Source organism: Asterias rubens, chromosome 7 (assembly GCF_902459465.1).
Source record: "Asterias rubens chromosome 7, eAstRub1.3, whole genome shotgun sequence".
Lineage (NCBI taxonomy): Eukaryota > Metazoa > Echinodermata > Asteroidea > Forcipulatida > Asteriidae > Asterias > Asterias rubens.
In genome coordinates, this window is record NC_047068.1 from 3003429 (window position 1) to 3016523 (window position 13095).

The window sequence follows — 13095 nt, forward strand, 5'->3', positions numbered from 1 at the left end:
CATCAAATAAAGGGTGCGAACGTTTAGCTTCCCTGGCTCACCCGGGTCAGCCCCCAGTGCCCTGCTTGTGGAGTGGGTCACTTGGGGGTGACCCGAGGTGCATGCCGTCACCACGAGAGGGCGAGTGTGATTGTTCGTTTAGCTCTTGTCAGGGGCTCACTCGAGTGAGCACCGCGGGGTAGACCCAGGGAAGCTAAACGAACGCACCCATTATGGGTCAATATGACTATAGTTGTAGCAGTTCCTAATGTTTCTACCATGAACTACAATGTTTTCACACAAACTGGCTTAAATGATTTACATGAAGCTCATAGGAAATGCATGGAGCAAAGTTTTCTTCGAGAGTTTATGCAAGTTTTGTTAGACTGTGATTTTGCATATGTATTTATTTGCAGACTCTGTGTGTTGTCAGCAGATAAAGAAGTTTCTGTCACACGTCATAACAAATGTCTTTGAACGATAAAAATAGGTGTTTTTGTTTTGTTTGTTTGTTTACTAAAAAGGCCCTGGTATGTTCACGGTCACTCTTGTTTTTAAACAAAGGTTACAAGGTGTAAAAGATGATGCTGCGATGTCATGAATACATCAGGTCTTTACTTGATGATGGAAAATATAAAAGTTAAATCACATCCGCCCCTTATCCAAATATCAGTGCTATTTATTTGATTCTATGCATGGACATTTTTCTTTATAGTTTTGTTTGTAAAAATTAAGCACAAAGAGTTTTATATCAACATTTGTAAATGATTTTGTAAATGATTTTGTACATTAGATGGGAATCCGAAGAAACTTTATAAATTGTGAGGCCATAAATAATAAATTGACTTGTGGAGATAAATATGAATGTATAGTGTGATACTTTTATTTAATCAAATTGTTGCTTCCCCCTAATGTCTACAAGTCATTCTGATGAAAGGTTAAGTACTCTTTAAAGACACCGGACACTATTGGTAAATTGTCAAGGACCAGTCTTCTCACTTGGTGTATCTCATCATATGCATAAAATAACAAATCTGTGAAAAATTGAGCTCAATTTGTCGTCGAAGTTGCGAGATAATAATGAAAGAAAAAACACCCTTGTCAAACAAAGTTGTGTGCTTTCAGATGCTTGATTTCGAGACCTCAAATTCTAAATCTGAGGTCTCGAAAATCATATTCGTGGAAAAAGACTTCAGAGGGAGCTGTTTCTCACAATGTTTTATACTATCAACAGCTCTCCTTTACTCATTACCAAGTAAGGTTGTATGCCAATGGTTATTTAGAGTAATTACCTAAATGTTGACAAGTCATTCTGACAATAGGTTCAAGTTGACCTTGAAGGCACTGGACACCTTAAGTACACAATGCCAAGAAACCTGCTTTTCACAAAGACCCTAAACTGGGTATTTGTGAAATGATGACCTGGAGTTTTGTGCCACAAATTTGTGTAGTTTCAAAGATGCCTTATAAGAGGTTTCAGGCCTGAAGTCTTCTAGATTGAGAATTTACCTCTTTCTCAATAACTATATCAGTTTAGAGGGAGCCGTTTCTCACAACCTTTATACAATCATCAGCTCCCCATTACTCGTTATCAAGTAAGTTTTTATGCCAACAATTATTTTGAGTAATTACCAATAGTGTCCATGCCTTTAAGGATTCAAGCACTATTATTTGCCACATTGAAAAGATGCTAAAAAGTATCACCATATTATTTAAATATTCTGGGATGAAATGTTAGTATAAAACATTGTGAGAAACGGCTCCCTCTGCAGTAGCATAGATTTTGAGAAAGAGGTAATTTCTCACTAAAATAACAAAAGACTTCTAGCCAGAAGTCTTATATTCCTATCTGAAAGCACACAAATTCGTCCAACAAGGGTGTTTTTTTCTCTCATCATTTTCTCGCAACTTCGGTGACCAATTTAGCTCAAATTGTTCACAGGCTTGTTACTTTATGCTTATGTTGGGATACACCAAGTGAGAAGACTGGTCTTTGACAATTACCAAACGTGTACTTTCCCTTTAAGTGAACCTTGGATGGAGATTTAAAAAAAAAAAAAATCCTTGGATGGAGATTAAAAAAAAACAAAATCCAAGCAGGCCTACAACTTGAACGTACAGAATCAAAAGGTACATCTACAAAGATTAACTTTGTACAGTAGTAGTATTAACAATATACAGTGAGAAATATTTGTACAGAGTTAGCTATTTAAGGACTAAAAAATGTACAAGCCATAAATCAAACACAACACTCATAGATTTAAGAAAACTTCACGCTGGGATTTTTGTTAAATTTGAAAACACTGCTGGTTAAGTATCCTTAATTTCATTCATCTTTAATAATTTGTAAAATCAATGATCACAAATCATTTTTTTAATCAATTGTAAATTTGATAGATCTGAATCTGATTTAATTAGTTGGCAAAGCATCCTGATAGAAAAGACAATGAAGAAATTTCAGTTTTAAACGTGGGAGGAAAACCCCTATAGGGAAAACCCAAGCACTAAGTAGGGACTGAAAAAAACCCAGTCCACATGCAAGGCTCGGACCCGGGCACGAACCAAGGTCTAAAAGCAGGGACAGAAACCACTGAGCCAACCCGCTAAATCAAGATAATCCAGATAAATGTACAGATGAATGAGAAAGTAAAAACAACACTGAATGAAGCTACGTCTGTGTCCAGCAGCCGAGTTCATGAAACGCTAGGATTACTCCAAACTCGAGTTAGGACGAGTAACCCGTCCTAGCTTAGGATGGGTTCAATGCATCCTAACGTTGGATACGGAACTGAACCCGTCTTAAACCCTAAGATTATTCCTAAGTTAGGAAGAGTTTTGTGAAATCGACGGTAAAAACCCTGCATCATTCCAAAGAAGTGTCAGCTGTGCTTAGCAATGTTTTGTTCTTGCAGGCTTCCTCAGAAGCTAACATCCAGTGGGGCCTATAGACCAATCCGTCTAAACAAAATTGGTAGCGCCCTCTATTGAAAAAATTAACAACTGCTGTGTCTGCGGTGCACAATCTGGGCACTGAAGACACCACAGCAAATGGCGCGCAGTGCTCAACACTTGCCGCGCGGATTGGTGTATACTTTGACACTTTGTTTAACTATCCCCTTTTGGAGAGTCACGCCTTTAGCAGCCACACCCTCTACAAAGCCACACCCTGAAACCTAATTTTTCACTATCAGCAGAATCCCTCGTCGTCTTGAAAGTCCTCCTGTACCTCCTCCTCCACATCATCCTCATCCCCCTGACCGGGCGCTGTCTCCGCCCCCATGCCACGCCCCAATGGGATATCCAAAGCCCTGTGCACGGCTTCTATAGTACGCATGTTGACGTAGTACGCCATATTGACTGTTGGAATACGGGAACGCATGTCCTCCATGAACTCGTATGCCTGTTAACGAAAAACACAACATATTTTGGTCAGCCTACTTTTACAAAAGTAAATCTGTTACTTTCATTTCAAGTAAAACTAAGCCTGATTTTAATGAAAAACATACTGCATTTGGTCAGCAAACTTTAACTGTTAATTTCATTTCAAATTATAAGCTAGCTGTGTATTTTATATGTAAACTTTTTTTGTATGTAAACTTTTTTTGTATGTAAACTTTTTTTGTATAAATTGAAATTTTTACTGTAATGTAGCCGTTGGCCATGAATGTAAAAAGAAATAAACAAAACTATAAACTATAAATTATACTAGGCCTAATTTGACATGATTTGACATGAAAACTACATTTTAAATAGCTATCTTTATAGGTTCAATAAAGTTTTTAAAGTTTTCATTTCATGTATTGCAATAACTAATCCCCCAATGACAAACAGTAGTTTCTTTTTTTCAAAATTCCAAAATAGAATATAATAAACATGTATCACCGTTGAAGAACTGAATTGCACATGAAAACATCAAATATTAAAAAAAAATTACATCAAACATGAACAAAAGGAAGAAACAAAAATATTAATATTATGTACATTGTCAAAAAATACAAGGGAAAAAAGCCATAAGGCACAGGTATACACACATAATTAAATTAAAGGCATTTTAAAGGATGACAGTTTGTTACTGTTTGGCTGTGTCCTATATGTAATATTTGTCTTAAAATAAACTGACAACATATGAAATTCAATCAAGTAAAAATGGAAAAGAAACAAATGTTCAAACGATTTACCAAAGTACTGAGTACTATACATCAAAAAGATATCAAGATATGAAATTCAATCAAGTAAAAATGGAAAAGAAACAAAACGTTCAAACGATTTACCAAAGTACAGAGTACTACATCAAAAAGATATCAAGATAAAAATGGAAAAGAAACAAAAAAAGAAAAGAAACAATTGTTAAATCGATTTACCAAAGTACTGAGTACAACATCAAAAAGGTACAACATCAAAAAGAAATCAAGATATGAAATTCAATCAAGTAAAACGAAGCAAATTACTAACACAAACATAGGATTGTAAAAATATGTTTGAATTCTGAAAGACAATGGACCCTTCCCATGAAATATGCTAACTACATTCACGCATGCGTACAGACCCTATTGGTGGGCAAATGCCATAGAGTTGCACACTAAGCAGACGCACAATCGCGTCTGCTTACCATTAGCTGTGTACAAAACAGCGTGATGTTCCCCCATTTTGCCTACCAAAATGTTAGTGCGCATGCGCTATGTGAAATCTAATATTTCATGGGAAGGGTCTATTTGTTTACCTTCTTGAAGTTTTCTTGTCTTGCATAATGTTCGATCATCATACCAAAGACATCACCCACTCTGACGGCACTGTCTAACTCTGACTCTTCCAGTAGTACTTGACACTGCCTCATGGCTTCATCTGGTTCCTCGTCATACACTCTTAGATGAGCAAAGACAAACAGAGAATGTTATACAATGAAAACTTATATGGCGTACAAATCCATACACTCTGAGATGAGCAAAGCCAGACAGACAAACAGAGGGGGAATGTTGATAATAATAATAACTAATAATAATAACAATATTAATCACTTTTTTATGTGACACTTTTCACACTCAAAGGGCTTCGCAAAGCGCTCCAAAATCATTACCCCAGGCGTGGATTTCACAAAGAGTTATATGACTTGTCTTATCTAGAGTTAAGACAAGTTTTAATCGTCCAATTATGACTAGCCTTACGTTTTGTATATCGCCTAGTACTAGTCTTAAGTTAGGACTAGTCCTAACTCTTTGTGAAATCAACACCTGGTCGCTGGGCCATTAAATTCATTCCTTAAGCCATCTCAGCTCCCTGAGGAGTATACAGCCTGTGCAACAAATATGCACTACTCGGCTAAATCAATCACAGAAACCATCTCTGCACTACACAGGTACCCATTTACCCCAATAATAACGAAAACTTATAAAGCGTACAAATCCACAAAAGTGCTCATGGCGCTAAATACAACCAACGACAATATGTGTACAATAATCAAAATTGAAAAGTAAGCCTAAGCTACACAATACATGTGGCAAAGATTGAATTGAGCGGGATTTGAACCAACGACTTTCAGATTAAAGTGCTTGAGCTCCATCAACTGAGCTATCTGGCCCTTCTAACAGTAAAACTTGTTACATTCATAATGTCTTTCTTCTAACAAAAGATCTGCAAATCATCAAGCTTTGTTTTATGATTAAAGATTTACTATCAAATATTTATTGTCAAGATTACAAACTCGAAATTTGTCGTCCCTGTGTATTAGGAGAATACATAAAAGTAAAGGCACAACAACAAAAGACAACAAGAATAAAAAATTACAAATTTACAGAAATAAACAAATATAAAAGAGTGAAGGCATGTAAGAGTAAAACAAATGGGGAGTAAACCAAGTTATCTGGACCATCTATTATAAAAAAGCTATTGCAATAGGCAGAAAGGAATCCTCAAATATGTTGGTCTTAAGATTATTATAGTTTTTACTGTACCTTCGAGCGGTGACAAACTTCTTAATGAGTCCAATCCTGTTCTTAAGAGCTCCTAATTTCTCTTCTTGTAAGGAGGCATTCTTCATCTTAGCTTTGCTCAGACACTTGTAGGCTTCACTCAAAGCTCCTAGAGCCTTGTCGTAGTTCTGATACTCGTCAATCTCCACCTGTGGACATAAAGATTGGATAAATTTGGGTTGCATTGCAGGACAAGACTGCAATTTTCGCACGTATTTGAACAATGGGACTCGTCAAAGTGCACAACTTTGTTTCCTAACGAGTTAAAGCAATGTGGACCAAAGTGGTCCCGAAATGAACAAATATGTGTGACACTTGCTCAGTCTATAACACAATATTACATATTTCTGTTAATGAAATCAAGCATGAACTTAATCGTTGTAGCTCGCAAGCCTGAGAGAACTTATTAACAAGGGTGCTTGCTACATATGTGAACCAGAAACACCAGGGTAACCCCCCACAATAACTGTTCTGGGTTCTTTTACATGCACTACCACTCCAATCCGAAGGACAACTCAATTATGGTAAAGGACACAGGTGCCACCGCTGCGACTCTTGCCCACCCATCGCTGATCGGGGCCCAATTTCATGGCTCTGCTTACCGCCGAATTCTGCGCTTACGATCACGATTCCCTGCTTACGTGCAAGCACCGAATTTCTGCGCTAGCCTTGTAAGCGTAGAATGCCTAGTAACGCGGAGTACGCATGCGCAGAAGCCACAATTCGCCGCTTACCCATGAAATACGCTTGCCGTAAGCACAGAATATCCTGCTTCCGTAAGCGCCGATTCTGTGCTTACGGTAAGCAGAGCCATGACATTGGGCCCAGAAGCACCAGAGGTTGAGTCTGGCGCTATTAACAGCAACACGTCATTAGTTTAGTTTTACTAACCTGAGCACAAGCATCATAGAATCCTGCCAGTGAGTCCAGAGCTCTACCCTTGGTGTAGAAGCCGATGATGTTCTTCATGATCTCTGGGTCTTTCCTCCAGTCCAAGGACTGTAGATAGTTAGCTGCCATGACGTAGATCTCCTTCTGTCTGGACACGCCGGCAAAGAAGATGATCTTCTCTGTATCACCAGATTTCAACAATGCTCGCATGGCCTGGATAGAAGAGTTTAGAAATGAGAAACAAAGTTTAAAGGCAAATCTTGGAAGCAGAACCCCCAAAATGGCTCATAATAACAGACATGTTACCAAATGTATATTGATACCTCACCATGCAATGCCCATATCATATAACCCTGACCAAGTTCTTATAAATCTAAATGAGATTTCTGCCTACCTTGACTTTGTTACCAGCCTGTGTGTACTTCTTAGTAGCTAGATGATAAGCTCCTTGTAAGAAGCAGATATCAGCGACTTTCTCCAGTAGCTTCATGCGTACATCGCTGTTCTTGTTGTCCTTGGAGAGGGTCATCTTCTCTGCTAAGCGCTCCGTGATCGGGACGCTCTGTCGCTCGCAGAGATCAAGAGCCTCATCATACTGTAGATAGCGTCAGAGTAAACAAACAATGATTATTAAGCCACATGGGAAACTGACATGGCAAGTTTTAAATTAATCTGGGGTTGAACAACTGTGGACAGACAGAGATAAGACAATGATAAGACATACAGAAATGAACAAAACAACAAACAGACAATAACAATGCTTAATTAAAGCCATTGGACCCTTTTGGTTAAAAGTATTGTCCAAGGCCCACACTTCGTGTATCACAAATTTTATATAAAATAACAAACCTGTGAAAATTTAGGCTCAATCAGTCATCGGAGTCGGGAGAAAATAACGGGAAAACCCACCCTTGTATTCGCGCGTTTCGCCGTGTCATGACATAAATCCGTAATTCTCGCTATCGAGAATTGATATTGTTTTACTGTTTTCTCAAAAGTCAAGCATTTCATGGAATAATATTTCAAGAGAAGTCTTTTACCACTACCTTCTGTAAACCCTATAAGTTGTTTGGAAATCTGTGAACTTTTTTTCTTCTTTCTGTACCGAAAGGGTCCAATGGCTTTAAAAGTAATGTATTTGAAAAGGAACAAACAATCATGCTGTACCTTGCAAAGAAAGCTATGTTAAGCCCGGTTCATACTTCCTGCGAATGCGAAGCAAATGTTGACGTCAAAAATTCGCAACAAGCGGTCTCAATGCCTGTGTTCAAAAGCCTCCTCAAGACATTTCTGTTTCCCCACCCATCCTAGTTTGTTTGTTTTTCTTTTGTCATAGTCTCATGTAAAGCGCTCTGTTCTCCGTAGAGCGCTATATAAATGCTTCGTATTATTATTGTTATTATTATTAACAAATAATTCGCAACAGTTCAACTCTGCTCAACTCACTTCCGAATACCGCTGCGAAAGGAAGGTTGTGACGTCAAATTCATGTCAAACTCGCATCGCATTCGCAGGAAGTACAAACCGGGCTTTACTCCTCATCACAAAAAGTAGTTAATGGCCTGCTGGTTCGACCCCAGCAAAGTCTTTCTCAGGACATTAAAACCCCTTAACCTTCTTTTTGTTTAAACCATATGTCCTTTAGGTTTTAAAGCAGTTTGCAACAGCTAATTGTATTGTTTTCTCATGACTACATACTAAGCATACCTTCTTGGCAACCACCATTAAGTCTACAGCCTTGTCGTACTGGCCATGCTCCATAAAGAACTCTGCACAGCGGTTGAGTAGAACTGGATCTGTCCTCTCGTCCAGATCTTCTGCAATGAGCTGAAGAGCTCCAAACTGCTGGGTCTTAAAGGCCAGCTCCAAAGCCTTGGAGAAATGCCCACCCTGAATAAAGAGGAGACAAGGGTTAATAGTTAGTCAGATATCTTCTACCTTAAATTGCCCTACAATCCCGGCTTTATCTTGTTAGGCCCCCTGTTTAGTGTCAATTAGAAGTGGAAGGGAATGGTTTTTTTTAACAGTAGGAAAGGGTGGCCCAAGCATTTTGGCCGGGATTGTAGACACAGGTCACACACAAAATTTCCATTTCTGGTTAAAGGGAAGGTATACAATTGGCAATCACTCTTAAAATTAATGACAATAAAAACTCACTTCGTTAAATGACTACAGCAGCTTTCGATAGTATATAGCATTTTGAGAAACACTTTTCTTAAAGTAGAGTGGTTATGGAAAAAGGTTTAGATTTTTAAACACCCAAATTTGAATGTGAGAATAGTTACAGATACACTTCTCAGATTGTGTGTCCGATTGCGGATTACTACTCTTGCATGGAAATAACCGCTTCGGATTTTTGGCGAAATCTCAAAAGCGCAATCCCTGTTAGAAATGTTCACATGTTAGTTTAATTGTATTTTAAACCCTATTAAACGATTCCAAAACCCCCCCCCCCAAAAAAAAAAAAAAAAATTAAAGAATGATTTGAAAAATCAAGTTCTGATTTGGGACCCATGGGGGACCCATGGGGTACCCACCAGTGGTTAATGTAAGACCAATTACCTTGTGGAAGAGCATGACTGCTTTGTCCATGGTGTTGGGATTGGTCTCGTAGTAGCGGGCTGCCTCAATCATGTCCTCATTGGAGCTCATCAAGGCTAGGTTCATCAACTGATCCTCCATGTTGTTCTCCTAAGAGTAAGGTAGAGACGGAGAGTGAGAGTATTATGAATGAACGCTGAATCAGGAGTTATATTTGGCCATTAGAAAAAAGTAGGAACATTTTATTGGCTACAAGGGCTGACCTACATACTTGTACACAAGGTCTAAGCTTTAATAGACTCTATGCTATTTCATAATAGTTTTTCAAAGGGCAAACAAATCGCAACCAGACTTAAAGGCACTGGACACTATTGGGAATTACTGAAAATAATTATTAGCATAAAAACCTTACTTGGTAACGAGTAATGGGGAGAGGTTGATGGTATAAAACATTGTGAGAAACGGCTCCTACTGTAGTAATGTAGTTTTCGACATAGAAGTTATTTTCCCCGAATTTGATTTCGAGACCTCAGATTTAGAACTTGAGGTCTCGAAATCAAGCATCTGCAAGCACACAACTTCATGTGACAAGGGTGTTTTTTTTCTTTCATAGTTATCTTGCAACTCCGATGACCAATCAAGCTCAAATTTTCACAGGTTTGTTATTTTATGCATATGTTGAGATACACCAAGTGAGAATACTGGTCTTTGACAATTACCAATAGTGTCCAATATCTTTAAAGTGAGACAAATTTGATGTTTGACTTTTTCAAACTTTTGTCTTGAAACATGTTGGCTCTTCGAAACATTTTAAGCACATCATTTGCATGAGTAGTCTTGATTGTGTTGACAAATTGACTTCTGTATTTAACTATCTGGGCCCAACAAGTGAGAAGACTGGTTTTTGACAATTACCAAAAGTGTCTTTAATAAAAATAGAAAAACAGCCAATATATTATGAATGAATGGTGAATACAGAACAATATCAAAAGATATGAAATAACTACAAATAGTAAACTTGCAGGTACCAACGTGTGTAAGGTGTCCTTTAAAGGGAGTGTTGGCTCTGAAACGAGCCGGTTTGGACCGACGTTTCAAAAATGTAACGTAAATGCCATTTTAAGATATACAAAGTTTTTGCACTTACACAACAAATAAATGTCCATTTAGTGAAACAGGGCGCCGCACTTAAAGCACACCCTTAAATGTAATAAAATTAGATGGATGCATCAGCCTCCCGGCCTTACCTTGCAGAGTCTTATTGCCTGACTGTACGCCTGGGCTCTAGTGAAGAAGTGAATTGCCTCACGGATGTTATCCTGTGTCCAACACAAAATATATAAAAGATTATTTGCAATAATAGATGTTAAATTTGCATCGGGGATAAAGAATATCAATTTTGGTTGTTTACCCATACACCGATGTGTGTTAGCACTGTATGCTCAGTACTTTCCCTGAGTCCTGTGAAAAATATCACAGGCATGTCACTCGGGTGGGATTCGAACCCACGACTCTTGCAATTCTAGAGCAGTGTTATACAAACTAGACCAATATGCAGCAAATGTTTTGGAAGAGTTGAGATGTGCTGAACTTCTGCGAAACATTTGCAGCGAAAATAGAGCTGTGACGTTAAAATTCACATCACATTCGCATATTTTGCAGCGAGAACATGTGCTATGAAACTAAGCGCTGGATTGCACCATGCATATGAACCCTAGGCCTACATGTATGTGCAATAGTCTTATAGGACCAAGACTGAAATGTGACATCAGTAAGAAAGGGTCTATCACAACCTCGCTACCATGGGCAGCGCGCCGTATCACCCGCTAGCTCTGCGTACGTCTCTTACCCCTGGGAGGGAAACTCCGATCCGTGTCTTTATCACATACGCGCAAAATTTGAAACGCTGTGCGTCTCCAAAAAGCTCTATACGCCGAAACGCGTGCGTAATAAAGATGTACGTTTTCACTTTTTTAGTCACGCAACACTGAACACCAAGGCAAGTTTATGACTTTTATTACAAACAGCGCATCCAGCGTGTGCGCGACTAACGCCCAACACAGAACGGATCAACCACAGGACTAATTGTAATATCCCATATATTTGGATATTTTGGAGTTACAGGGGTTATGATCGAGCAAGGCATGCTGGGGAAAAAATGGCGCGGCGAGAGCGATCACCCCTGGGAACGAGGTTGGGTCTATCACAAATACAATGAGGATTACAAAGAAAACAAATCCTAGTATCGCATGTATTCGCATGTATTTTTGGGACAACTTTAGTCCCACGTACATTGCTTTAAAGCGCTAAGGAAAAACAAAACCTCTCCCATTTTAACAAACAAGGCTTCTCTATAAAACGAAAGAAACAGATAAAACTGACAACAAAATGCTAAATTCCTAAAAATAGTATTATAGTTGTGAGTATGATTTCTACTGTAAATATTGTGATAGTGTCACCAGCAAAGTTGTAGTTATTCTTCATTCATAAATACTCCAGAAAGTTTCACTATTCCTATTGGTGGAAAGCACGTCACATGGGGCTGTTTAAACGGCCGATAATGACCAGTTGAAGCTGCTTATAACCGTTTTGTTTTCGGATATATTTGTGCGAGTAAGCTCACAACTTCATTCCCAGGGGTGATTGATCTCCCTGCACCATTACAGCCTATGAAAACGAGGATGCATTACGCCCACAAGAGCCTATCCGAAAAATTGTCTCATAAAAATGCACCACACATGCAGAGCTCGACGTCGGAAAACAGAAAAGTTTTTACATTATTACGCCTTTTTAACCAAAATGACATTTATGAATAATGGCATTTATGAATGGGAATAACAGAGTAGTGACTTTTATTCCCTTACTATTTGGGGGGGGGGGGGGAGTCAATATGGGTCCTGATATGACTAGCTATGATCAGGACATAAAGCAAGAGCCCTCAATGGTAAGGGCTAGGATAGGGTAAGGTTTTAGATTTGGATTGAGTAGATGTAGCATTAATAATAATAATAATAATTTGGGGGGCTAATCGTCCTTACTCGCAGCTATAGCTGAATTGCGAAGAACGCGGCTACAATGTGTTAGAGAAGCAGGCATGCAAGGGGGCCTTTGGCTGCCAGCCACATCAACCCATTATGACCACGGAGCAGTCAAGATTGAAAGTGTTTGATTTTTCCTGAGAGAGGAAAACCGGATAGTCTGGAAAACCCTTGTGGCACAGCAGAGAACCAACGCACAACTCAACTCACATATGGCCCCGACTGGGAATCAAACTGGGCCACCTTGGTGAGCAGAGAGGAGCGCTTTACGCACAAGCCAACCGTGCCACCTTAAGATTAGATGATTTAGATGGTTGATTAGATGAATGACCTTCAAGTTTGCTGGTCACACCTCCAAGTAAAGGGCCCAATTTAATAGGGCCCAATTTAATAGAGCTGCTTAAGTATACACAAAAGTAGGCAAGCACGAAATTATGCTTACCAGAGTGACTTCATCAGCCAAAATACCATGTCGCACATGTACCATCTGTGAATGGTATCGTGCTAATTTTTGCTCAGCAGAAAACGTTAAGCAATTTTTCTGCTTAAGCAGCTCTATGAAATTGGGCCCAGATAGTTAAATACAGAAGTCAATTTGTCAACACAATCAAGACTACTCATGCAAATGATGTGCTTAAAATGTTTCGAAGAGCCAACATGTTTCAAGACAAAAGTTTGAA

The 13095-nt window shown here is 38.8% G+C and overlaps 1 protein-coding gene across 1 annotated transcript in view; it reads right to left on the reverse strand.

Moving 5' to 3' along the window:
• Positions 1–2764: 2764 nt before the first annotated feature.
• The window catches only part of LOC117292748 (intraflagellar transport protein 140 homolog), a 37307-nt gene continuing 26976 nt past the window's right edge, over positions 2765–13095 (reverse strand). The window contains exons 26-33 of the mRNA XM_033774899.1: positions 10625–10696; positions 9399–9527; positions 8544–8726; positions 7231–7431; positions 6837–7049; positions 5928–6094; positions 4700–4841; positions 2765–3379 (exon numbers count right to left, since the gene is read on the reverse strand). Of these exons, the coding sequence (XP_033630790.1) occupies positions 3167–3379; positions 4700–4841; positions 5928–6094; positions 6837–7049; positions 7231–7431; positions 8544–8726; positions 9399–9527; positions 10625–10696 (1320 nt within the window). The 3' untranslated portion in view covers positions 2765–3166. The remainder of the gene's footprint in view (positions 3380–4699; positions 4842–5927; positions 6095–6836; positions 7050–7230; positions 7432–8543; positions 8727–9398; positions 9528–10624; positions 10697–13095) is intronic.